The sequence below is a fragment of the Crocuta crocuta genome, unplaced genomic scaffold (assembly GCF_008692635.1).
Source record: "Crocuta crocuta isolate KB4526 unplaced genomic scaffold, BGI_CrCroc_1.0 scaffold134, whole genome shotgun sequence".
Taxonomy (NCBI): Eukaryota; Metazoa; Chordata; class Mammalia; order Carnivora; family Hyaenidae; genus Crocuta; species Crocuta crocuta.
Window position 1 is genome coordinate 2247269 of NW_027530183.1, and position 27068 is coordinate 2274336.

At 36.5% G+C, this 27068-nt stretch overlaps 1 protein-coding gene across 1 annotated transcript in view; it reads right to left on the reverse strand.

The window, feature by feature from the left end:
- Nucleotides 1-1719: 1719 nt before the first annotated feature.
- Nucleotides 1720-27068, reverse strand: part of PKD2 (polycystin 2, transient receptor potential cation channel) — a 56560-nt gene continuing 31211 nt past the window's right edge. Inside the window, exons 8-17 of the mRNA XM_077765181.1 lie at nucleotides 25133-25361; nucleotides 20661-20828; nucleotides 17607-17788; nucleotides 16371-16491; nucleotides 12580-12678; nucleotides 10283-10404; nucleotides 9910-10027; nucleotides 8916-9079; nucleotides 4304-4451; nucleotides 1720-3956 (exon numbers count right to left, since the gene is read on the reverse strand). Coding sequence (XP_077621307.1) covers nucleotides 3720-3956; nucleotides 4304-4451; nucleotides 8916-9079; nucleotides 9910-10027; nucleotides 10283-10404; nucleotides 12580-12678; nucleotides 16371-16491; nucleotides 17607-17788; nucleotides 20661-20828; nucleotides 25133-25361 — 1588 coding nt within the window. The 3' untranslated portion in view covers nucleotides 1720-3719. The remainder of the gene's footprint in view (nucleotides 3957-4303; nucleotides 4452-8915; nucleotides 9080-9909; nucleotides 10028-10282; nucleotides 10405-12579; nucleotides 12679-16370; nucleotides 16492-17606; nucleotides 17789-20660; nucleotides 20829-25132; nucleotides 25362-27068) is intronic.

The following is a 27068-nucleotide window of genomic DNA, read 5'->3' on the forward strand; positions in this document are numbered from 1 at the left end:
GGCTTTTATTTTAGGACACCAAGACACATTTCAGAAACAAAACAAGCATGTGTAGTCTTACTGCTACTCTCCAACATACTACTGTCTTTACTTACAAATGAGCTAGCCTTATCCCCAGAAAACCCAAAGAATCTATTAGGGCTAGTGAAGGAATTCAACACATGTGCTGTATGTAAGATTAATTTATAGAACATCAGTTATTTCCCTTTATATCAGCAATAACCAACTAGAAAATATAATAGAAGATTCTGTTCCTAGTACCAATAAAACTATATTATAAATACATGGGATCATTAAGAAATTTTAAGAAACATCTAAAGGACAAAAAAGAAGTTCCGAATAAATGAAGAATTGTTTCTGATAGCACTAAGATGTCAGTTCTGCCCAAACTAATCAAGAAATTCAATGCAATTCAAATTAAATTCCAAGGGGACCCTTTTCTCCGTCCACCCTCACTCCCATAGGATCCTACCAAACTTGTTTGAACACTTGCATATAAAAATTAAGTTTCACAAAAATAGCTCAATTTTGTAATAAAAAAGACCTTACCACATATAAACATGAACTATAAAGTCATAATAAAAAATTGTTGTGCAAGAATATCCATAGTTTGGTTTGTAAAAGGCTAAAGAGTTTATATATGACCCTGAAATGACATTATGAGCTAGGAAGGTAAAGTGATTTATTTAATAAAGAGTACTGACAAAACTGGCTCATTATTTGGAGAAAAATACCTGTGGGCCTTATACAAAGTTACTCTTGAGATGTATCAAATGTAAAAGATAAAACTAAGCTTAATAAATAAAAGTTTTTGATCTTACAAAAACCCCCAAACACAATAAAGCAAAAAAAAAAATGATTTTACTATATAAAAACTAAGGAAATATTGACAAAGTTGTGAGTTGAGAGATATTAACAAGCAGATATTAAGAGTCCAAAACTGATAAGGTATTAATACTTAAACTATAAAAGGAAATTTTCCAAATCAACAAAAGAAGACCATGACCCAGTAGAAAAATAAGCAATGAACAAAAACATATTTTTTCCCATCAGATCAAAGTGTAAGAGTTTCAAGGTTTGAATAGGCAGCTTACCAAAAGGGAAAACCGAAAGTTGAACATTTATATGACGGAATGTTCAACCTTAGGAATTAGGAACCAGAGAAATGCAAAATAAAATGAGACCTCACTTTAAAACCATGCGATTAACAAAAAGCAGGAAGCTGATGGGACTGATGCTGGCAAAGGTATGTATAAAACTAGTATAATCTCATGCATGTAGTGGAATCATAGATGGATGCAGTCATTTCAGAAGGCAACCTGAGAGTTCCGAATAAAATTAAATATTTATAGATCTGGCACTCAGCCCTCTGATTCCTGTCATATACCCATGGAGGAACTCATGAAAAGTCAACAAAGGAATTATGTTCAAATATTTTGAAATAACAGAAATCCTAAAGCCAACTATGCACTATAGAAACACATGAGTAAAATGTGGTGGTTGCATATTAGAGCATACTATATAGTCATCAGAATAACTTAATATTAAGTTACATACTGCTGGAGAAGTAATGTGTCAATCATGTTTTTTGGACATAAAAGAGAAGATGTATTTTTCAAAGTCTAAACCTTTAGTCATTAGTCTCATGATATAAGGCAAATTACCGAGCTGCTTCTACTTAGAAAACAGACAACTATTAACATCAGTTATTATACCAAGTCTTTATTCAGAAGTAAAGTGCTCATTATTATACATTAATGAAATTCTCGATTGCCGAGAGACTTGCATATGTAACATCTTCTTATAATCACAAATATAGAGGGGAAGATGATAGGAGAGAGATGAGGAGGGAATTCTCCATGACTAAAGAGGAAAAAAAAATGTAACTTATGGGTAAAAAGAAAGAATTTTGTAAAATCATACTGGTGGAATGAGAAAAAAGATAATCATAAGTACATAAAAAGATTTTCTAGTGACCATAATTAATATATGGCACGTGGTCAATACACATGGATACCACATAATGGCTGCACTTCAAATTGAAGTTTGTTTACATGTAACAACATGGTACACATACATAAATACGTACACTCAGTATCCCTGGAATGCAAACTTCAGTACCTACTAATAAAGAACTTCATGTAGCATATTCAAAAGAAAGTAAAGATGGAAATAAAGCATGAGAAATAACTGTTAAAGAAACCCAATGTGTATCACTTCTATGGAAGCCAGCTTAGGCAGGTTTGTTTGCTCAGGTTTTCATTGAAGATTTGACCGATATATTCCACCAATCACGTGAACAACGTGTGCACGTAAAGCCAGGCATTTGAACACAAGTCTCTCTTCTGTTGTTCTACAAGTCAGAGTTAATTCACCAGCACTGCATTCTCTCTTGCTTGTCCTCTTAGCTCTCAAGAGGTCACTTCATTCAACACTTTTGAAAAATAAGATTTTTTATTTTTTATTGAGAAATAGATTTCTTCTCTATAAGTTTGGTGAGACACTCTCCTAATGAAAACACAAACCAACAAACCGAAAATTGCGGCAATCAAACTGTGGCTGATACCTTCTGGTCATGAATGGACTTTCAATACCAGAAATTCCTTTTCATTAAAATCGAGCTCCATTTAGATTATACATTCTAGTTTTGAAATGCTAGATCAGACTATTTGAGTTCTATATTCTCAAAATGTCATAAAACTCAAACTTCACTTTTATAATATTTGCATATGAATTTCAAAACTCCTATAAATTTCTGTTTCAAATGAACATATCTGTCGAGTTAAAACCCTCACTACATAATTAAAACATTTAGGAAGTTGGCCTTCCCAGATTAGTTACAATGTTCACTTCAGTTGCAGGTAAGTTGAGCTACACGGGAAGAGAGTATGTGCATGAATCTTCATACTAAACTAATTATTAGAAAAAGTCAAATTGAGTGACAGGACTCCTTCCAATTTTCCTGTGGCATGGCTAGAGATGACATTTTAACCCACTATCAATCTTTGGTGGTTTCACGCAGCTGGCTCATTTTAAATGAGAGTGAAAACAGTATGAGTAAATAAAACAGTAATTTCCACAGACATGAGATATAATACAATGATTTAAAAAAAGCACAGTACTCAACATTTATCTTCACCATTCATACACATTCTAGTATAATGACTACATACCCATTCTATGGTTCAGAGTTCTTTTCCAGCTCATCTTTTAGAAAAGTTTACCCCAGGAAGGTAGTTGAAACAAAAGGTTCCTTTCTTCAAAGAAAGTCATGTTTTATGTCCATAAGTCAAGCCCAAGTGGGAAGGAATGCCCCTACTTTCCTTTCACACACTGGGCAAAAATGACAACACTGATTTTTGTGACCGGAAATAAAACTCAGAAGCCTTTTGACACTTCTCTCCTAGCTTTAAAGACTACTTTGTTGTCCACTGAGAAGACTCATCCATGGTAGCAAGTGGGCGTACCACTCCATGTACTTTACAAAGATTTTTTTTTTTCTGCTCAATATTTACACCTAGATTCCTTATATGAGAAAAAAAAATCTCCTTTGATCCATGGGCAAAGTTTATCTAAAATAAATTAAAGTGCAGAAGAATTAACAGTTGGTCACAAAGACCAGCATCATATGGTGGTCAGGGCATATAAACAGTGTACTTGCTCTGGCCGTTCAGGACAGCTCCCTTCTCCCCTATTAGGAAAACACATTAACACACATCCTAGACTTGGATATTGGAAGTCCCATGTGCACCTGTGCCTTCTATTCCATCTGCAGACTGGGAGGAAGAAGGGCGGGAGCTCCTGGGGCGTGGCTGACCGTTCAGTCCCACGGGGGTGCCTAAACCATGACTTAGTTGGGAAGCTGCATCATCAGATTCCCAGCGTTCCAACTCTTCCCGCACTAGGCGTTCCATCTGCTCCCTGTGGATTTCACTGTCGCGACCCAGTCTTTCATCCTAATAAAGGAAAAACAGATCAGGCTGTTAGTTGGCGGTGCACACTTTTGTATTTAGAAATTGCCTTAGAAAATCAGGGGGCCAAATAATCTGTCATTAAATAACAATGCCAATTTATAGCATATATAGCAATTCTCTGAGCTACTGGAGTAACTTTTTGGCTTAATTCTACCATCCAGTGAAGGCAGAACCATCAGGGAATGCGGTATTAAGAAAGTAACACCTCCAGACTATCATCTGACCTGCAGTGACAGACATTTTCAGAAACCTCTCAGATGAAACATTACAAAATATGACTACCCTGGTATTTTCTAGAATCTGCGTTTCTGTGTCAGATGACCACTTACCTCTGCCACCCCATCCAGCAGCCTTCCCAGCACCTCCCTTCTCTTCAGTTTGGTCCGCTCCATGATCTCCAGCTTCACGATCACAGCGTCAATCTTGGACACGATGCTGCCGATGGAATGCTCCATTCGGTCCACCCGCCTCACCAGGCTGCAGGAAACCACAGGTGAGAGAGAGGGGGAAGCCACCTCGTGTGGTGGGCTGCCTTTTCAGCCCAGCTGGCTTTTCAAATGGAAGTGCTAAGATATTTTGCTTAAACAAGATGATAATCTGAAACACTTCCTAAGTAGTCTCAAACTTTAGCTATAAACTCATAGATTGCTGACAAAAATGCTAACTGGCACAACCTCTCTGTAAGTCAACATTGTATCAGAAGTCTTATAAACGTATGTTTAGCTTTCACTAAGGTATTCCATTTTTTGAAAATTTTATGAAGGAAATAAGTATATGTGTGATTTTTTGGCTACTAGTAGAGTTCTGCTTATTAACAGTGGGTCATTGAAAAACGGTTACATTAAGTGTTTAATAGAAAACTGTTCAAATATGTTATTGTTCATTTATACAATGGAATCCTAAGGAGATACCAGAAATTATATGGTGAAAGAATATTTAATGAAGTAGTGATGGTCACAATGTATTTAGTAAATAAAGCAGTTAGAAAGCACTGTTCACTAATGATCCTGTTATTTTGAATGAAAAAATATTATGTAAATGCTTTACAAACACAGAAATAGAAAATTTCTAGAATGGTGGCAGGAGGGCTTTGTAGGCCCTCTCCCAGTGAAACAACCGTAACTTTTGAAAATTATTAATTTTTTTCAAAATTCTGGACATTTTCTTAAGAGTACACAGCAAGTGAAGAAGCACTTATTTTTAAAAAATCCACTGAATTTCTGTAAGAAGAGTGAGAGTCTATTCCCTCTCTTTTTCACCCAGCTCAGTGTGACAGAAGCAGCATTCCAGTTGAGTTTGGCAATGAACACGGGGCTCCCACTCCCCTCTACTCCCAGTGGGGGGCTATGGGACCTCACAGGAAGGGGCTGGCTGCTATAGTTCTCATCCCTGTGCTTCCACCTCCAAATCCATGCTGCCAAGGGTCTAATACAGGCAAGAGTGGCTGAAGGGTATGAGGCTCTCTTCCTCCACTCATCTGCCAACTATAGGATGGAGTTTCCATGCCAGGAGAGGCAAGCTGAGAAGTGTGAAGGCTGCCATCCTAGCTCAGTGCCTTCTTCACGAAACAGGGGTATCACTTTGGGAAGTACATCACTGTCCCTGCCCCTCACTCTGAAGCAGTGGTGCAGGGGTTTTGCCCAGGGAGACAGGCCACAGAACAGAGAGCTCCAAAGCTTCCCTCAAGAGAACTGGCTTTATCTGGTACAAAGTGCTACGCCTAAGAGTGCTCTTGAAAAAAATGGAGATTATGGTGATAAACAGTTAAGATAAGGCTGGTCTCTTGAGATGGTTTGCCAGCTAGTTTATCACAAAGAAGGAGGAAAAGAGACAACTAAGATTGCTAAAGACTGGCCTTAAAAACTACCACTGCGAAGGGGCCTGAACTGAATTGTGTCAGAGTGTGTAGCAATTTATATCCCAAAGCATTACTGAAAACAATAGACCAATCAGCCAGTAATTAGAGGAGCCTAAGAGGTGGAAGTAACTTCAAAAGAGGCAGAAGAAGGCTTCACAAAGAGATCACGGAAAGACAATGAGAGTCCTGCTAAACCTCTGTCTTTTCAAAATGGCAGTGACCTCTGAGAAGCAACATCAGAGGCTTCACAATGTGGGGGAAATAGACTTCATTAAAAAGCAATCATACAAACCGCAATAAGAACAAGCCTGGGGCAAGGGGATGAAGAAAATTAGTATTCTAAATTGCTATCATATTTATTTAATATGTCTAGTTTTCAATAAAAAGTTACAAGAGGTACCAAAAAAATAAACAAACAAAAAACCAAACCAAAACAACAATAGAAAAAAATGTGACCCATAATATACAGAGAAAAAGCAGGCAACAGAAAACTGCCTTTGAGAGGGCCAGATGGACTTAGTAGACAAAAACTCAAAGTAGCTATTATAAATATATTCAAAGAACTAAAGGAAATCTTGTTAAAAAAAATATAGGACAGTATGATGACATTGTCTCATCAAATAGAGAATATCAATAAAGAGATACAGATTATTTCAAAGAACCAAATATAAATTCTGGAGTTGAAAAGTACAATAAATGAAATGAAAAAGTCACTTAAAGGTCTCAATGGGAGATTTGAGCTGGCAGTAGAAAGAATCAGCACACTTGAAGATAGATGGATAGAAACTATGTAATCTGAAGGGCAGAAAAGGAAAAAAGTGAAGAAAAATGTAGGATACCTGTAAGCACACCAACAAACAAAGGGTAGGAATCCCAGAAGGAAAGGAGAGAAAGCAGCAAAATATATTTAAAGATATAATGGTTGAAAACTTCCTAAATGTGATAAAAATATTACACATCATAGCAGCTTAATGAACTCTACATAGGATAACTACGAGGAGATCCACACCCAGATAGATCATAGTCAAAATACTGAAAAACAAAGACAAGGAAAAAATCTTGAAAGTATCAAGAGAAAAGTGACTTGTCATGTATAAGGGAACCTTGGTAAGATTAACAGCTATCTTCTCCTCAGAAACAATGAAGTCCAGAAAATAATGAAGGGGAAATAAAAATATTTCCAGATAAAGGAAAACTGAGGGATTACATGCTAGCAGGCCTGCTTTAGAAGAGATACTAAAGGAAGTTCTTCAGGCTGACATCAAGTGATCCAGACACTAAACAGAAGCCACATGAAAGAACAAAGAGCACTGGATACAGGCAATTATGTAACTATACCAGACAGTACAAATCCATGTTTCTTTTTCTTTTTTCCTCTTAACTGATTTAAAAAGCAATTGTGTTAGACAATATGTATACAATTGTATGGTTGGGTCTATAACATATAGAAATTTAATAATATATTTGACAGTAGCAGGACAAAGGAGGTGGGTAAGAGTAAAGTTGTACTGCAGTATGGAAATGACACTAGATGGTAACTTGAACCCACAGGAATAAATGAGGGGAACCAGAAATGGTAAGTAGGAAAAAGAATATAACAAACTCTATAAATATATACTTTCTCTTCTTTCTTGTCTCCCTTAAGAGACATAAGATTTTATGAAGTGATCATTATGACAATGTTGCATTGAATTTGTAGCATAGATTAATATGTATAATATGGCACAAAACAGGAAAGGAGTTATATAGAAATGACATTTCTATATTTCCTTGAATTAAGTTAATACAAATCTGAAGTAGATCCTGATAAATCAATTTGTATATGTTAAGCCCTAGAGCAATTACTAAAAAAAAAGCTAAAATATGTAGTGACAAAAACTATTAAAGGAATTAAACTGTTGCTCTAGAAAATATTACTTTATGTAAAAGAAAACAATAAAGGAGAAAAAGAGGAACAAAAAAGATACGACACCTACAGAAAATCAAAAATAAGGGGCCCCTGGGTGGCTCAGTCCACTTCGAAGAAGTGTCCAACTTCTAACAGTTTGTGAGTTGAAGCCCTGGATCCAGCTGTCTGCTGTAACCACAGAGCCTGCTTTGGATCCTCGGTCCCCCCCCATCTCTGTCCTTCCCCTGCTCATGTGCGCTCTCTCTCTCTCTCTCAAAAATAAATAAACATTTTAAAAAAAAGAAAAAGAAAATGGTAGTTGTAAGTCCAACTATGTTAATAATAAAATAAAATGTAAATGAAGTAAACATTCTAATCAAAAGGCAAAGCTTATCAGACTGGATGAAAAGAACAGGTCCAACTATATGCTGTCTATAGGTGACACACCTAAGACTCAAAGATACAAAGAGATTGGAAATGAGAATGGAAAAAGTGTATTCGGCAAAAAAGTTGGAGTTGCTATAGTAATATCAGACAAAAAAGACTTTAAAACAAAAGAAATTTACTAAAGTAGGACATTTTTTAATGAAATGAAAACAGGGTCAATCTATTAGGAAGATATACCAACTATAAATATTTATACACCTAACAAAATACATACAAAGTAAAACCTTACAGAAATGAAGGAACAATTTAACAATAATAGTTGGACACTTTAATACCCCACTTTGAGAAAGTAGATAAAACAACTAGGCAGAACAATAGGAAATAGGAGATTTAAATAACACTATAAACCAACTAGACCTAAAGAAAAGCCTACAGAACACTCCACTTAACAACAGTAGTACATACATTCTTCTCAGGTGTTCATGGAACATTCTTTGGGATATACCATGTGCAGGATCATAAAAACAGAAAAAAGAAAAAACGAGTAAATGGAGATACAAACACCAAACTGACATTTTGGGTTAGTGGGAATAAGAGAGATCGTAATGTTTTCTTCTATTTATTGGCTAACTTTCCCATAAGGAACATAATACTTGTATAAAAAGAAAAAAACCACCATTAAAAGTTATAAAAGAGAAAAGAAATGATGATTAATAATGGAAAGAATTAAACTGAGAGAGGTAGGAGAAATTGCTTTGTCTAATTTAAACTCTTGTCAACCAAATTCTGCCAATTCCTTTATACTTACACTTGAAACTCTTCATAAGAAACCCCACTGGAGATGCTTCCCCTCCTTCTGGAGCTATGCCCACTGTCATCATCATCATCCTCCTCAGAGTCATCCAGGCTTCGTGGGAAACTTCGGCTGCTCATGGGACGTGGTAACGAGCTGTGGTCCAGATCCAGGTCCTCCTGAAGAACATGGGATCACTGGGTGAGGAGCAAGAACACCAAGTCCCCACAGAGCTTTACTGAGGGCTTGAGCAAATGGGAAATGGCCATGTGCCATTTACCTAGGATTTCTTTGTGGTTAACACCAGACTGTGATTCCCATACAGGGACACTGTTCTGTGGGGCAGAGTTTAGAAACCACTGTTCTATACTATCTCCTTACAGAAAAGGGACTTTCGTATGTAGTATTCACCTGTATTCTCTGTACCTCAATTACAAAGGATATTTTTTGGTTTGTTTAACCATTTATTTTTAACATTAATGTTAAAGCTTTTAGTTATCCTTTCTGATCATAAAAGACCATGTGAGTTTACTTGAATAAGAAGTATTCAAATGGAAGGCAATAGTTTTGTTTCATTATAAATGTTAAAGGACAGTTAGCTTTATATCTCCTGAGGAATCTTTTTATCCCCCACTCTCATGGACAGGTGAGATGTGTAACTATTCAGGTTTCCCTTTTTGAGTTGATGGTCAGAAAGCTTAGGGCCAGATTTGTAGCCCAATCTTAAATCAGCATCTATGTGTTTTTATGGAAGCATTTTTAGCTTCTTAGTCTAGTTTTATATTTCACCTCACTTTTTCATTTTGACTTTTTACCTTTATGCCAACTTGCTGCATTTTTACATATTATTATGTTATATATCCTTTTTAGAGTAAGCTGGACACCACAACATAAATTGACTGAGACAGAGAGAGGCAGAAAGACAGACTCTTAGTAATCTATGACTTAGCCTGGTGTCTGAAACAGTGTGGGTGCTGAATCAAATCATGTTCTCCTAAACTGGACCCACCCTCTCTTTCTCCAAGTCGTCTCTCATCTGTTGATGTTCATGTTCGGTCAGTTCTTGATCTCCATCTTGGTCGTATTTTGTGAATATTGCCTCAATCTCTGCATCGGTATGGCCCTTCCTGAAATTATTGAGAGGTTACAGATGAAATCACTCATGTATATTGTCCAGTGCAAACAAAGAGACATCAAAATGCAGGAAGAAAGGAGAAATTGATGCATCAGGGCCAGTCCTCCTCTTATTAATATGTTCCAGAAAGACACGTACTCTGAAAAAAGAGCATCTCTATGAGTAAGTGTTTGGGCCAAAAATATCCTTATCACCAAGAACTTATCTTTAAGGAATTTCCTTGGGCCTCAGAAAGTGTGATTCTTACCCTTTGAGATCTTGTCGAAGTTCATCAAAGTTTAACTTGCCTCCTCCTTGCCGCAGACTCTCAGAAATGTCATCCACAGTATTTTTTTTCAGTTTTAGTTTGACCAAGGCTTTATGGTAGCCCTGTTGAAAAGATTTGGTTTAGTTTACTCTCTTTTTACATGTGCTTTACCATCCACTTACAGTAGTAACTATCTGTGCAGACCTTGCTTTGCATGGTGCAGGGTTGTAAAAATGATCACGCAAGCCTGAACTGTGCAAAGTGATGTTAATAATCAACAGGAAAAATTATGATTGTGCCATGACCTTTTATTAGGGGCACATGTCTGACTCAGTCAGAAGAGAGTGTGTCTTTTGATCGTGGGGTCATAAGTTCAAGCCCCACATTGGGTGTGGGGATTAATTAAACAAACTTAAAAAAAAAAAAACTTATCAAAGCATTAAAAATTCCCTTGGTGTTGGTTATAAATTTACAGGAAAAATTTAAAAACAGTAAAATGAATATTTATTTTGTTTCTTCGTAAAAATTTTATCCAGAGTAGTCTGAACAGTGCTGGCCTTCTTCCTGTATAACTGAGGATATGGACTAAGCATCTTTTCTATGTCTTGGGGAGCTTTCATACTCCTTTCTTTTTTTTTTTTTTTTCATACTCCTTTCTTAATATAGATCAGCTCCCAACATTTTATCCTTTGCATTTTCACTGTTGTAAAATAGCTCTAAGAATTCCTTTAAGGTGAAGTTGTTTGTCAGCGTCACTTCCTTGGAGACATTGTCAGCCTTTATGTCACAACCACTGCCCTCACTGATATTGATAAATTTGCTTCACTAAGCAATTTGACTGTATATCTGTCTACCCATTTATATTCAAGACCTTGAAGGGTAGCAATGTCAACATTTCAAGGCCCAGCTACATGGCCTTGAAATCTGCTATGTTGGTTTTGAATTTGACTTTCAGTGTTGTCACTCTTTGTTTCTTTACTATGCTTTCATGTTTGCTGACCCATTCTCCTTTTCCATTACGCATTCTTGTAAAATGTCACATGGTTTTCTCACAGGGAGATAAAGAAGCAACACAATGACATGTTCTGTGCCTGAACTGAAGAGCAGATGTTCAGGGACCAATCCTAGAATTTGTAAGAAGTGATATTATGCTCACTGGTTATGATACACATCTGTTGCTTATGCAGTGATTTGCAGACTGAAGGGCTAGCAGTGAAGTTTATAGTATGCTATTACAGTTAATATACTATGATAACAGATATTCTGTGAGAATTGCAAGTTTGTACTTTTACATTCTTATTTACAGTCAATATACTGGGACAACTGAAATATGAACTGTGTTGAGAGGCTGGTGTTATTTAACTGAAATAATTGAAAACTGTGCATATCAGAACCATACCACAGAGTAAGAGCTGCTGTATATACCATGTAATAAACTGTAGTTGTAAAATTCAGGCTAACACAAATCTCAGGTCCCATGGAAGGGCCTTTGTTTTAAGAACTGGAAGTTCTCTGTTCCAACAGGACAGACAACATAGTCCTATGACTTGGACCAACAGAAAAAAATCACAGTCAAGAAGCCACTGGTATCTTAGCAAAATGATGTTAGGGAACAAGCTGTGTACTTAAGATGTACTTATCTGTTGTTGCTTACATTTTATACTTTAGACCAAATAAAAAGTCACATTGAGAAGAACAAAGTTACCCAGCTTTCATGTCTTGCCCTTCCACTTAACAATTAACTTCCTGAGAAGGTGCGTGCTTAAGTGAAAGTTCTCACGCCCTTAGGCTGTGGCCTTACTCCATGGAGTTTTCCTTGGACTGTTTAAAAACTTCTCTGGAAGGTCAAGGGTAAATGGTGAACTACAAAATATTTGCTTCTAAACCTTTTTCTTCTTTTAAATTGTATTTGAGACAGAAAAAAAGTGGAAATGTCTTTATATTTTTCTCTTCCAGTTTATTCCGAATTCTCGATCTGCAAGTGAGAGCCAACTGGAGGTATTGTCGAAATAAGTGAAGGCCATGAAACCACCAGCTCAGCTCTTGAAGGTTGAAAGAGATTGCTGAGAATTTAAATCTAGGCCATTTATGGATTCTCAGAATATAAGTCCAGGCTAGCAGGATACCCATTTCTAGCTCTGAGATAGAGAACTTTTAAAGTATTCCTGAAATGTAGCAATCTACTCTTTATTTTCAACAGTGACAATGGATGAGTGTTGCTTTGGAAATCTGGCTGAAATGATGCTCATTATATGTACAAAATAAAAACAATTCTGAGAATTAGGGCTGTGTCCTACCTTTCTGATAAGATCTGAGAGTTCCATTTCAGCTTTCTGCTGGGCCAAATCAGATTTAACTTCCGAGTAAGTATCGTTGATGATGGCCAAAAACATATTCTGTTTGTAAATCAAAGGAAAATTGAAATTAAAGAAGAAACCTAAATATACTTTCGAAACGTTAATCCAAAATTTGACATGTATTTTTGTTCACTTTTCTAAAAAAAAAATCTGATGTCTTAAGCAGTCATAAATTAATAGTTTTGCTATTATATTCTTTGGGAAAATTATTTTTTCCATTAAGTCATGCCAAAAGAAAATGCAATATATTTTCTTACTTACAAACCACATATTGTGATACATTTTTCGAAAAGAGACAAGAATGAAATGCAACAAAATATTGATGTATTTACTTATGGTTGGCAGGATAATTCTGTTGTATTATTTCTGCTTGTCTATGTTCTCTACATTTTTTTCATTTGGCATAAATTATTAGAAATTTAGAACTCTATGTAGTTCTTCAAATTTCAACAATCAATCTAGACAAGTAGAATTCTATGCTTATTCCAAATATTGTTATATAATATTATTTGAGATTTACTGATCATGTTTTGAAGAGTTAAAAAAAAGATCTCTCCAAATAGAAATACAGTAGGCTTCACAGAAGATAGTCAAGACAAACTTAGTGAAAAAGACATAGACTTTGGAGTCAAGCACATTTGGGTTTCAGTCTTAGTACTGCTAAGATTATATTGTTCAAATTTTCCAATCTTTAGGGGCACTTGGGTGGCTCAGTAGGTTAAGTGTTTGACTTCAGCTCAGGTCATGATCTATTGGTTCATAGATTCTACTCGGGCTCTGTGTTCAGCTCAGGGCCTGGAGCCTGCTTCAGATTCTGCATCTCCCTCTCTCTCTGTCTCTCAAAAGTGACTAAAAGCATTAAGAATTTTTCTAATCTTTATTTTAAAATTTACTTGTTCTTGCATTAATAAAATGGGAAAAATAATAGTACAGATTTTTATAAGAATTAATGAGATAATGTATATAAAGTACTTAGGACCTAATGCATGGTAAGTGCTATAATTTACGGTTGTTATTATTCAGTAAGGGTTAGTTCATTTTCCTAACTCTTCCTCTCGCCAAGATAATGGTTTGTATTTCTAATAGGTTTTCTTGAAGCACCACACCTAAGTGAACCGGTCCTTCTTTAACAAGCTCTTCCTTCACTTTTCCATTTTGACACATAACTATGGCTTGAACTCAGAGTTGTATATTACATTATGTCTGTTTTCCCCACAAGTCTGTGAGATTTTCATGAGGACAAAGCTGGTCTCTTATTTTCCTTACCACCACTGTACCCCCAGTACCTAGCAGCTTGCCTGGAAATAGTGGCCCAGCAAATATTTATTGAATGATGGATGAATGAACAAATGGGAGCTCTATTATTTTAATGGGCTACTAAATCATTGCAAATTAAGGGAGAACATTATTTAAGATTCTGTAGCAGAAATGAGAATAAAATATTAAATGCCTGTAAGTTCGTGGCTTAGTGTTCAATTCCAAGGATAGACAGTTGCAGTTGGAGTAACATTCCTACTTTCTCCCTCCCAACCCAGACAACTAATGTTCTCTTTTTAAGTTTCCAAATGGCTGTTAACTAATACCTGCAAATATCTTAGTTGTAGGATTAAAGGGTGGGTCCTCTGAAGAGATAAAACAAAAACAAAAACAAAAAAAACTCAAAGTGGCTGAGAAAGGCTACTGAAAGTGTGGGAAGAGGGAGCTGCCCCTCCTCTCCGCCCTGTCTCAGAAGGTTCCCTTAATTGTGCAATCAGAGGTCTTTCCCTGGTGATGACAGGCTTTTGCTTCCTGGCTCAGTTGGGCCACGTCTCACCATGGTGGCTTCTTTTAAAGCCAGGGCAATAAATTAACACCCGGCAGTCATTTCAGAAAAGTGGCCAACCTTGCGCTCGGCTTGTCATTTCTTTAAAGAAAAGTTTGTAACCTCCCTGACTCTCTCTCTCTCTGGAGGAGTTTGTGTGTGTGTGTGTGTGTGTGTGTGTGTGTGTGTGTGTGTGTGTGTGTNGTGTGTGTCCGTCGGCAGGGGGAAGGAGGGATGCAATGAATAGAGAGGGGTGTGCCGGGAGAGCAATTCCTTTTTGTGTAACAGCACAAAAATTACTTTAGTATAAAGACAGAAGCTAAAAGCTTCTTTTCATGTTCTAGTGATTGATTCAATGAAATGACTGAATAATTGCAGGGAACTGCCTACAAGAAAATAAGTGCACATCTGACCATTTTAAACTGCCACAGGTATGTCCCTCATTTGTCAGAGGGACACACAAAGAAAACTTAGGTGGCCAGCAGTTGACTAAAGGGTCCACTGCAGAGCTCTCAATTCCTGGTTTTTGTTTTCCTAGTAGAGATTCAGGGATTCAGATGCTCCAGAATCCAAAGTACTACCAATATTAGAGATGAAAAAGGCTTACTGTTCCATTTTTTCTTTAACATATGATAGAAGAAACTAGAGAGGCTTAAATTTAAAACTAATAACACATTTTACAAGATACAAATGGAGTTGTATGATATTGCTGACTCTTTCAATGCTGGTAAAGTAGATCTAATACTTAATCTGTAAATAACCACTAAATACTTGGACCAACTTTGGGAATATTACATTGAATTACTGAACTTTACATAAAGGATCTTATAAAATTTATTGAAAATGGAGACAATTTTGTTTTCTTAGGACGATGATTAACATAAGGAAAGACTTAAGTATTAGTGTTTGGATAAAGAACACCCACTGCTGGGGTGCCTGGGTGGCTCAGTGGATGAAGCATTTGACTCCTGATCTCTGATCAGGTCATGACCTGGTTACTGAGCTCAAAGCCCTGTGTCAGGCTCTGCGCTGATAGCCTGGAGCCTGTTTTGGATTCTATCTCTCCCTCTCTCTGCCTCTCCCTCTTTCTCCATCTTTCAAAATAAATAAATGAACTTAAGAAAACAAAACAAAACAAAAAAATAAACAAACAAAAAATACCCACTACCTAGGTTAAGGTAACTTAATTAAATAATTTCTTGGTGGACAAATAAATGTATAAATGTTATGATGAAGAACAAAATGCCTTTTAAAGAATATTAATTAGCTCAGGTCAAAATGTTAAAAATGTTCATTTGTACCAAATCAAGAGAATGAAAAGTTATTTTTGAAAGTAACTTCAAAGCAATTTCCATTCATTGTTAGATAAGTTTTAAATTTAAAATGTGAATACTCTTTGTAGGAAGTCTCTAGGTGTGTTAAATATAAGTAATTCAAAACAAAGTATCTTAATCTTGACAAGCAATAATTAACTCATATGTTACTCTTGACATCCTGGATCTAACTTGCTTTGTCAGTTCCTATTTCTTTTTTTTTTAAAGAAAAGAGGAAAAAGAGGAATGAAAAGTCATGCTACCAAGTGATCATGAAAGTGCTGACATCCGTGTTAAAAAATATGTAAGCATTCTACTTTTTAGGCAAAGCACTATTTTAGGTGACTTGATCAATTTGCATGTGACCTATTTTTCTTTTTTACATTGAATAGACACATATATATGAATAAATGAAAGACAATGGAAAAGGCATCTGGAGAAGACAAAAGTGAATCAATGAGAAGTAAAATAAAATATGCATTCTAATATCTACAGTTTTTACTGGGTCTTTTAAAAATTGATAAGGACTCTAGAACATGAGAAAAAAGGAAGATGGTGATTTACAATGGTGACTTAGGAAGTTTAAATCACCTTACTATAAACAAAAGTGTACATACCAAGAGAATGAAGAACATAAAGAACACAAATGTAGTGAAATAAATTGGTCCCAAAACTCGATTAGCTTCCTCAATCTCTGCGAAGTTGATATCACCCAAAATGATACGGAATTGAGTGAAGCTACAAAAACAAAACAAAACAAAACACTACAATACAAAGACAAAAAATGTTCAGCATTGATGTAACATTTCCTAAAGATGATTTCACACTTTTGGACCTTTTTATCAGTGTAGACAGCTGCCAGATAATAGAAAACTGTCAGTCTCCTTGGAAAACTCTTGCTACCTATATGAGCAATTGAAGCCTTCTGGAATAAAAATCCTATGCTTTTGTGCTAAATACATTACTTCCATTTGGTTACAAAGGAAATAAAATAATAATTATTAGATGACTTACAAAGCAATCAGTTATAAGAATTTAATCCATAATCTAGGTAAAACATGGTAACTTTAAACTTCACAATGGTTACCCTGGGTCTGAATTTAAAACCTCTTTAAAAAAGAGACTGAAAGATAGCCAAAATTGTATGCATTCAAAGATCCAATATCTTCACATGCACTCAAAGTGGTGTTGAGTGGCCATGTGTTGCCAACGTTGGGTCTTAATCAGGAAAATCATTTCCCTTCCTGACTTCCATCAAACAGCAATACTAATTTGATAGCCTCTGGCACAAAAATCCCTATTAGCTTCTATTATCATAATCCTTCTCTCCTTTCCTAACTGACTCTTCTCTAAATGGCATGGAAATCTAATACTGGTTAAGTTTTTTAGTCTTAATATATATGAGAACTTTGGAAAAAGACAGAAAATTCCTATATTGGTTTGAGTTTCTCATAGATTATTAGAAAAACTTTTTTTTCCTAGAAAATAACTTGAAGTTTAAAATACATGGCAACAATACTGAATAAGAATGAAAATCTAGGCAAATGGTCTCTTAAAAGCTGCCATCTGCATTTGGTGTTAAGAAGACCTCCATCTTTGTAATAATATTGGTTTACTATAGCTGTTCTACTATGTCTTAACTGCTTTAGAGATGCTACCTCAGCTTATCAGTATTATCCATTGTCATCTTTACACTGGTGGGTAATTGCTTCTGGCAAAGATAATTATTTCTTATTTTTAAATCACTATTTAAAAATACTTGGTGGTTAAATAAGTATGACGATTTCTTTATCCTTGAGAAGACAGGGACAACTTTGATTACATTTTTCTTTTATAATTTCATATATACTTACATACACTCTTGGAAAGTACTGAAGTCATCAACCTGAGTGCCAAAAACCAGGTATGCCAACTGAGCATATGCTAAGAAGATGATGAAGAACATAATTGCAAAGCCAAAGAGATCTTTAGCACATCGAGACATGGTTGTGGAAAGCTGACTCATAGTTCTGTTAAAGTTGATGAATTTGAAGAGCTGTAAGAGAGGGAAGATATCGACAGATGAATGGATAAACATATGGAGTATATACACACAATGGAATGTTACCCAGCCTTATAAAGGAATAAAATTTTGATCCATGCCACCATATGGATGAACCTTGAAAACATTATGCTAAAGTGAAATAAACCAGACACAAAAAGGCAAATATTGTATGATCACAGCGACATGGGAAAGCTAGAATATGAAAATTCATAGAGACAGAAAGTAGAACAGAGGTTACCAGGGGCTGGGGTAAGGCGGGAATTGGGAGTTAGTGTTTACTAGATACAGAGTTTTTAGCTGGGATGCTGGAAAAGTTCTAGAAATAAATATGGTGATGGGTGCAAAACATTGTGAATGTAACTAATGCCGCTGAATTGTATGTTTAAAAATGGTTAACGTGATAAATTTTATGTTAATGTGTATTTTACAACAACATTTAAAAAAAAGTTTATTATTTTGAGAGAGAGAGAGAGAGAGAGAGAGAGAGAACCACTCTGAGTGGGGGAGGGGTAGAAAGAGAGGAACAGAGAATCCCAGGTGCCCCAACACTTTTTTAGGAGAGAGAATAATGACTTGCTTTTGTCCCCAAACCCAGCAACTTCTATTTTCTCATTTAAAAAGTACTTGTTGAGTGTCTACCATGTGCCAGGCACTATTCTTGGAGCTGCAAACAGCAGTGAACAGAACAAAGCTCCTGCCCTAATGTTGCTTATGTTTTATATGATGGTTACAATATAGTAAAAATAGGTTTAAATCCTAATTAAGATGATTAGTGATATTTTCACCCCAAGAAAGATTAAAATAAACAAGGAATAGGTAGGGACGCCTGGGTGGCTCAGTCAATTGAGCATATGGCTCTTGATTTCAGCTCAGGTCATGATCTCAAGGTTCCTGTGACTGAGCCCCACGTTGGGCTCTGCACTGACAGCACATAGCGTACTTGGGATTCTCTCTCTTCCCCCTCTCTCTGCCCCTCCCCTGCTTATGCTCTATAAATAAATAAACAAACAAATAAGCAAACATTTAAAAAAATAAAAGAGTAAAAAAAACCCCACAAATGAAAACTAGTTAAAAAAATCCCTCCAGGAAATATTCATTGCAAACTATTAACTGTCATTTATTGTTTAGCAACGATGTGCCTGGCACTGTGGAAAGAGCAATGTACACTCAAGTCTTTGCAGTGATTGAAATATTGGTATTCTACCCCCAGAAGTCAGCCAGGGCTTAGAGCCGGCCATTGAGCCCAGCTCTGATTGCAAAATCATATGGAGCATTTCTGTAGACAAGGCACTAAGAATGGCTGTCCAGGTTGTTCAGCACAGCCCAGAGGCATGACACCCTATGGAGCTCCAGCTAGAAATTCTGGGGGAAGAACACTGGGGAGACACATTAGAAGTCACGTTGCAGCCCCTGCCTTGGTTCTTAAAGTTTTGGGAGAATATTTACAAGCAAAACACTAAATAAAATGCTCAGTCTGAGGCACAAAGAACTCTTATAAATTGTTTCTGGCCATGATAAAAATTTTTTGAGGGTTGTTGTAATCACATTTCTTAATGTAATCCCTACTAGATTTGGATTATTATTACTACCTTATGATTACTATTACTATTTTGGTGCATTAATGGTGGTTTTTCCTGAACAAGCATGTAACTAAATAAATAGGAAGAGAGATAAAGAATGAGGTCTACACTGTCTGATAAATCTCAGACCTTCCAGGTGTGAATACCAATTCAGGAAAATAAATAACTGCTGGTGGCTACCTTAGAACAGTACTGTTCAATCAGGCTTTTGGACATGATGGAAATGTTCTTTATTTCCACTGCCCAATACAGTAGCCATCAGCTAGATGTAAATGTGGCTACAGTAACTGATGAACTGAATGGTTAACTGTATATAATTTTAATTAATTAAAATTTAAATTTCAATAGCCACTTGTGGCTAGTAGCTACTGTCTGAGTAGCAGAATCCTAGAATTCGACAAGTGACAGCTGAGAGCTGCCCCATTAATACTAAAATTTCCTGCATGTCCAGAATTGAGGCTCATTTGTATATGAAATGCCTTAGCCTTTCACACTTGTGGAAGTGCACACTGTTTTAGAAAAGGAAATTAGTGATAAAGGTACTACTCAGAAGTGTATGTATTTGTCCCAACTTCAATTCTAGGTAAAGCCATATGGCCATATGGCCTCTACCTGGAAAAGAGACAATCCTTCCACAGATCATTTTCAGTACATCTCTCAGTCCTTCCCCATCCACCCTAACTTGTTCTTAGTTCCTTTTCCTTCACCTGGTCACCTCTTATCAGGTAAAACTCAGACTTGCCCCAGTATTAGTGTAGCCTCAGGCCACAGGCCCAACAGACACTGAAAAGGTGTCTTATTGCATTTGTGAAACACACCTGTAGAGACTGGTTTTGCAAAACTGCAGGTAGTAGGAAGCACCACACACAGGTAAATGAAGGATCACATGAATCCTGCTAGTTTACTTGTAAAATATGAAGTGGCTTTGGTTGGCTATTTGAATTTAACCACAAAAACAAATTCAAGTCCTCCAACATTTTGTGTGATTCACGTTAATAAGGGAAAGGGGCGCCTGGATGGCTCAGTCGGTTAAGTGTCCCACTTCAGCTTAGGTCATGAGCTCACGGGGATCATGAGTTTGAGCCCGGTATCAGGCTTGTGCTGACAGCTCGGAGCCTGGAGCCTGGAGCCTGCTGCAGATTCTGTATCTCCCACTCTCTCGGCCTCTCCCCCACTCACTCTTTCTCTCTCTCTCTAAAAAATAAACATTAAAAAAAATTTTTAAATAAAAAAAGAAGGGAAAAATATTATTGAAAATCCAGAACATCAACTTTGTAAATTACCTTAATCCAGACAAAAAATACTATGACAGCAGCTACATTGTTGAACTGTATTTGCCAGTATGCAAGATGTTCAAAGTTGGGGAAAGTATTTTGATCTTCTAGAAACTGTAGTAGCACCTCCACATTTGATGTTCTATATATGTTAATTCCTATAGCTACCACTGACAGCTGGAAAACAAAAAGATTTATATATTATTACAGTGTTTTAGAAATATGCAACTTACCTTAAAACAACTAATTATTTTACTCCTAGGGCTCACCAATCTTCTTATTCAAATCACTCATGCAAATGTGAAGTGCTGAGCACAGCCATTAGACAAGTAAAACAATAAGCTGCTTGCATTTCCTTTGCTAGGAACAGAAATCAAATAAATGCATGTGTGCATGTGCACACACACACAAGAAATGTTGCTACATTACAAAATCAAACTCAGACAAGAATGCCTTATTTTTTCTGCTACCCTCCTGTAAATAAGTTTCCATCCTTCTGCTTTCTCAGCCCCATCTTTCTTTGTTTTTTCCAATTGCCAACCATCTATTCCTTCTACTATTTAACAAATACATAGTGGACATCTATGTACACAGCACTATGCCAGGGGCTAAGAGGAACAAACAGAAGTAAAGTGCACAAACTCTGTTCTTAAGAAACTTACACTTTGGTTCAAGACCAGGTACACACACACAAATAAGTAACCCAAAAGCCTACTAAGGAGTTGGCATTTTACAACATAAGGTGAAGAGTGAAACAAGACATTCTAAAGGGGTGCTTGAAGGAAAAAGAATATACTTGGTCTTGAAAGATGGTGGTAATGGTGGTCAGAGAAGGCTCCAAAAGGCTTTCAGTGGGAATATGTGTGAGCCCAGAGTTTCCCTCTTGCTTGTTTCTGTATGCAACTTTCCTCATCTGCTTCAGTTCTGGGCTAAGAACATTGGTCCCTGCATGCATCCATCACCACTGGATTAATGTATACGTGTGGAAAGTGCTAGGGGTTAACCATTATAGACTGGGCTTCCTGTGGGGTCTGAAGCCGCAGCAGGTATACTGTCCCAGGTGCTAAGACCTTTGCTGTCCATTCCTTCTCTCTTCTTATGAAGGTGGTCAAAGACCACTTCCTTAGCCCTTCTTGAGATGGCTATCCTGATCATGGCTCCAGGTGATTAACATAGCAGAGACCTGTATGGCTGCCAATCAAGGCTGAAAAAGCCAACTTCACCCCCTTTTGTTTTCTGTGAAGGATTTCCAGGGATATCTTGTATTTTTTGTGCTGGTGGTAGGATTATTTTCTTTGAGTTTTCTGAATACACTGAAAATGTTTCTCTCTGTTGACTTGAGAGGGAAAGGTTGACTGACTTAATAATGATAACCTTTACCCTGCTCTCACTAGGTACAATTGCTTTGGCTCTGCCAGGATGTGGTCATTTATACAATATCAATATCATATCAATATACTAAATTTCCTTGAGAAGTTTTCTTCAAAATAGAGAATAAGAGAAAAGATGAGGAAAGAGATTTTGTAGCACTTTAGTTATGTCCTGAGTTTTCTTTGGGATTGTCATCCTTATCTACAAAAGAACTTTTGTTCCTTAACATAAGCTTCATAAGGGCAGGGGTTTGGGCTGTTTGGTTCTTTCCTATGCCCTCAATCCTAGAATAATGCCAGACACATAGCAGGTGCTCAGAAAATCTTTGTTGAATAAATGAATTAATACTTTTCACGCTTGAAACCTACCAATCAATGAAATTACTTGAATTTAGACTTCTTAACAGTCTTCTTTTTTCAGTAATTCCACTAGTTTTGAAAGACTGTTGTTTAGGTCAAATGGTTGACTAAAGTAAGTCTACAGATTTCAAAGTTTTTACTGAAGAAACAAAAGGAAAATAGAGAAAATAATTTCAGAGTGGTTCCAAGATGTTATAATTATACTTAGGATATAATTACTTTTCAGGTTTTGGGTGTGCTTTAGCACATTTGGGCCAGATAAAATAAAAACACCTTTGCTTTTTTTCATGGGGTTGAAGGTCCAGTGGAGCACAGGGCTTGTTTTGGGGGATGAGCAGAAAGCATGCCCTTATTTCTGCAGGTCAGAGAAGGATTCAAAGGAGAAGTAGGATTCCAGTAGCCCTTCCTTGTTCTATACAAAAGTACACTGTCTGAATTGTTATCTTGGCAGTACTACGAGTTAAAAAAAATTAGAACAATAGCACAGTGAAGCAAGTTTTCAAAGAAATACTTGCAAAATGTTTGGCTGCTGAGCCAAATAAACTATCCTCAATTTCCATGATATCATCAGTTATTTTCTCCAAAGCGATTTGCTGAGGTGTGGGAATAAAATATTAAAACTTTTATCCAAGTGAAAACAAAGTGTTAGAATTCTATTTGTATTTATTTTTAACCCAATCTTTCAAATTCTATGTTGTGTATGTTTTTACAAGTGTACACACACACACACACACACACACACACATTACAAATAAATGGAATACATTAGGGTATGTTGTCAAAGTCTTCACTGAAAGGTGTACATAATCAAAATGGTTGATTGCCACTGACTAGCCTTTTGCTGATATTAAAGGTATTTGGTTAAAACCCAAACAAACTTGCCATTAACTAGCATAATATCATACTCAACTTTTTACCATTATTCTCAATGACCTAAACTATAAATATACCCATATAAACTAAAAAGGCAGGGTTTGCATCCTTAGTGTTCCAAACAATAATTGTTTTCTAGAATAGTTTTCAATGTATGTGGACTGCACTCTTTCATCATGTAGTACAGAAATATTTTGAAAAATTCTTCCAGTCTCATGGCCTTTCCTCCCATCTTAAATAGTGAAAATTCCACTGTTACTCTATTATTATTAATGTATTGAGAATTTGGAAATTAAGAGTTTACCTATAACAACTGTGTGATACAACACAAGCCATTGTGAAAGAACGGATGCACTTCTAAATGCATCAGGGTTGAATGGCTTCCACACAGTATTCTGTGGGAATTTGTATTTTAAGTAAAACCTCTTCCTTAAGTACACATGCATTGAGCTTGGGAGGCAAAGGAGGAGTGGCTAAGAGGGTTATTGCGAGGATTAAATGTACTTCTGTATATGAAAACCATGTGGAACTGTGTCTGACACACATAACTTCTAAAGTGTGATTATTAGTATTGCTCATGTTAATATTATTGTCATGCAATACATATCTATATAGTTCTTTTCAATGTCTTAAGCATTCTTTTATTCAAACATGAAGATTTTTTTCTATATTTATAACATATTTCAGAACATATTTTTCTCTATTTTGAGAACTAATTCTAGTGACGATTTGATAATGACCTGGTGTAAATGCTTCACAAAGCCCAAATGAATTTTTGGTTGCTGGGGGCTAGGGGAGAACAATGGCCAAGAAGTAGGGGAACAGAAAAGAGCACCCTGAAAGGGTAATGCATCACTTACTGAGATTTCAGAGGGGCATCTCTATCATCAGACAGTGGAAAGGACAGACTTTTAGGCATGTAACAATTAAACACGTCCTTATAAATGTGTAACAGGACTCAGCAAAAGATTATATGTTCTCACTGAAGGGAGAAAAGTTTGCAAAAATGCATTTCTCTGTGGAAGCCCCTGAAAGGAAGTGATTAAGATGGTGTGGAAGGGAAACCATGTTGAACAAGTGTAAGAAGTTGTAATGGAGTCATGGGCACGCAGGGGATATACAAGGTGTCATAGTCTCAATTCTATCCTAACAGCCTTCTGATTTCTTGCACCTGATACAGAAAACCTGGATGGTCCCTCACCTGTATTTTGTACACTGTGGACTATTTGCAGGAAATTTTAAACTACAAAGAGGTTTTCTCTACCACCCCGAATATTTTCAAGATGTTTCTTCTTGCTCTAACTTTACATATGTGCAGAAAAATACAAATTAATTTTTGTTAGCGGTTGAAGAAAAATATCATTAACAAAAAACCAGAATAAACAAAATATTGTTTTCTGTGTCCCATCTCCTATAGCATGCCAAAGCCAAATCTGAATTACTAGGTTCTTTTTTTTTTTTTTAATGTCTTAGAACTTGTGTGTATCAGCACACAGAGATCTCTTTAAATTTCTTAAAAGTTTGTTTGTTTATGTATGTATGTATGTATCTATGTACGTATGTATGTTTAAGTAATCTCTTAAAGTGGGGTCGAACTCACAACTCTGAGATGAAGAGTCACATGCTCTTCAGCCAGATTATTCTGTTTATTTGTGTGGCTAATTGACAGCTTATTGTAAATAGCTCACCACTTCTGATTTCAGAAGGGTTACTCATGCAAAATGAGAAAATAATTGGTAGCACTGAAGTTGATACAGTAGAGAACTTTTAGATTCTCCTTCAGGAATATCAGGATCTACAATACTCAGGAGATAGATCAAGGACTCTAACATGTTTTTATAACAAGAGTAGAGAATTTGGTGTTGTTCTCAAACCTACCACGATGATCACAACATCCAGACAATTCCAGAAACTTCTGAAATAGTGTAGCTTGTGAATGCGAATTTCCAGTATTTCTTCCACCATGTAGTAAAGGATAAAAAAACAAAAGATAATCTCACAGGCTGCCAGGAAGAAATCAAAAGTCGTGACATAGTGGATCAGCTTTACAGGCTGAAATTGCCAAGATGGAATCACACCGCCTGTTGCTGGGAATTCAACCAATAACCTGCATTGCAATAAGAACAGTTAAAACAGTAACAACAACAATGACAACACACGGATGCAGCCAGGAAAGGACATCCATCTATTCTGTCCCTGCACCAGCAGGTTCTAAAATTATAACCACAAGTCACCCCAAGCTAGTGGCAGAATATTTTTGATCACAGCTAATAGCTCTGTACTTGTACAATTCTGTGTCCCCAAAGGAACAAGGCTTCCTAAGTCCTCTTAAAGAGGTTATTTCTCCTCAGTTTCCCCTTTACTTTTCTGTTACTTTCACTCCTTAAAATGCTCTTTTTTTAAAATGTGGAAGTGAATCAACAAGAAGCCTTTCTAGGACTCCTATTAAATATAAGTAATTCAAGTAGGCATGAAGAACATAAGAAATATAACTCATGCATTCAAACACATATGACCTGTTGAGAAGTAGGATGTGCATATTTGTGTGTGCATGCATGTGTATGTGTGTGTGTGTGTACACATGCACATATACACAGACTGAGTTTCTCATTCATTCACTGGGTAACACCCAACTAGCATTGAGTAAGTTGCCCCTGGGGCTCTTCTTGCTTCCCTTCCCAGAGCATTATAGTTAATAGGTACTCAGTAAACGTCTGATAGTCTAAAACAGTAACAATTTTTTTTTTACATTCACACTGATGGCACCGAACCTTAGTGCTTTAGCATAATTTGAAGTGAGGATGTTTCTTGCCAACTTCCCATTTTGTGAGTATCACACTGAGAGAGTTACATGATTCATTTAATGGTGTAGTTCCCCTATCAAACTGGAAATAGAATATCTAGCTCCTTAACGTTAAGACTATAAAAAGACCTTCAGTCAAGTACCAGGTATAACTGCCTTTCCCATTACAGGACAGATAGCCACATCTAGAGGCCAAGTATCCAAGACTCAAGCATGAGCAATAGTCAGGTCCAGGCAGAGACTATGGTAAATTAGAACTGGTCAAAGAAGTATGAAAATTTTTCCTTCCTCTTCAATGTCAATCTCCTGTTTTTTGTTTCTTTTCCCCATTCAATGTGTTGGAGAGCAAAGGTAATAAACAAAAACCTGGGAGAGCAATAGAGAAACAGAGAGCCTCGTGACAGCCTCAGTGTGAAAGTGGAATGGCAGAAAGTAGCCTCTGTGTGCGAAGTGATCTCACTGTGTCCTATTCTGGCCCTGCATCTGTTAACTTCTCCAGAAACCTATAGAGCAACATACAGAAAAGAAGTAATTGCCTTGACAAAGTCACTCTTGAAGTATGGGGAGGAAGTGAAAGACATACTCAAGACCTATAAATAGATATTTCCTTAAATGTCAATCAGAGTTGACTGCCTGTTTTTATCCTCTTTCTATTTGCCCTGAAATCATTAGGAAAAGTTCAAGAATAACTGCAATCATTTTTCATTCATTTCTAGTAATAACTGTTATTTGACTTAATGTGACATTATTTTCTATGAAAGTTGTTAAATACCAACGAAAGTTGGTCTGCGAAAATCCAACTGGCTATGTAAAGTGGATTTGAGTTTAGCTTCAAAAATGATCACAAAATAAGGATATTATGAGAATATATGCTTCTTCTTTGGTAGGTAAATATATGTGCAAGTAAGTTATGTCAGCAATGTCTGGGTGTTGCTAACACATTCACCAGGAAGATTAAAGTGGGTGAACTCTGGCTCTCCTTTGCCTTGTTCAGCTTTCTTCTTTTTTCAT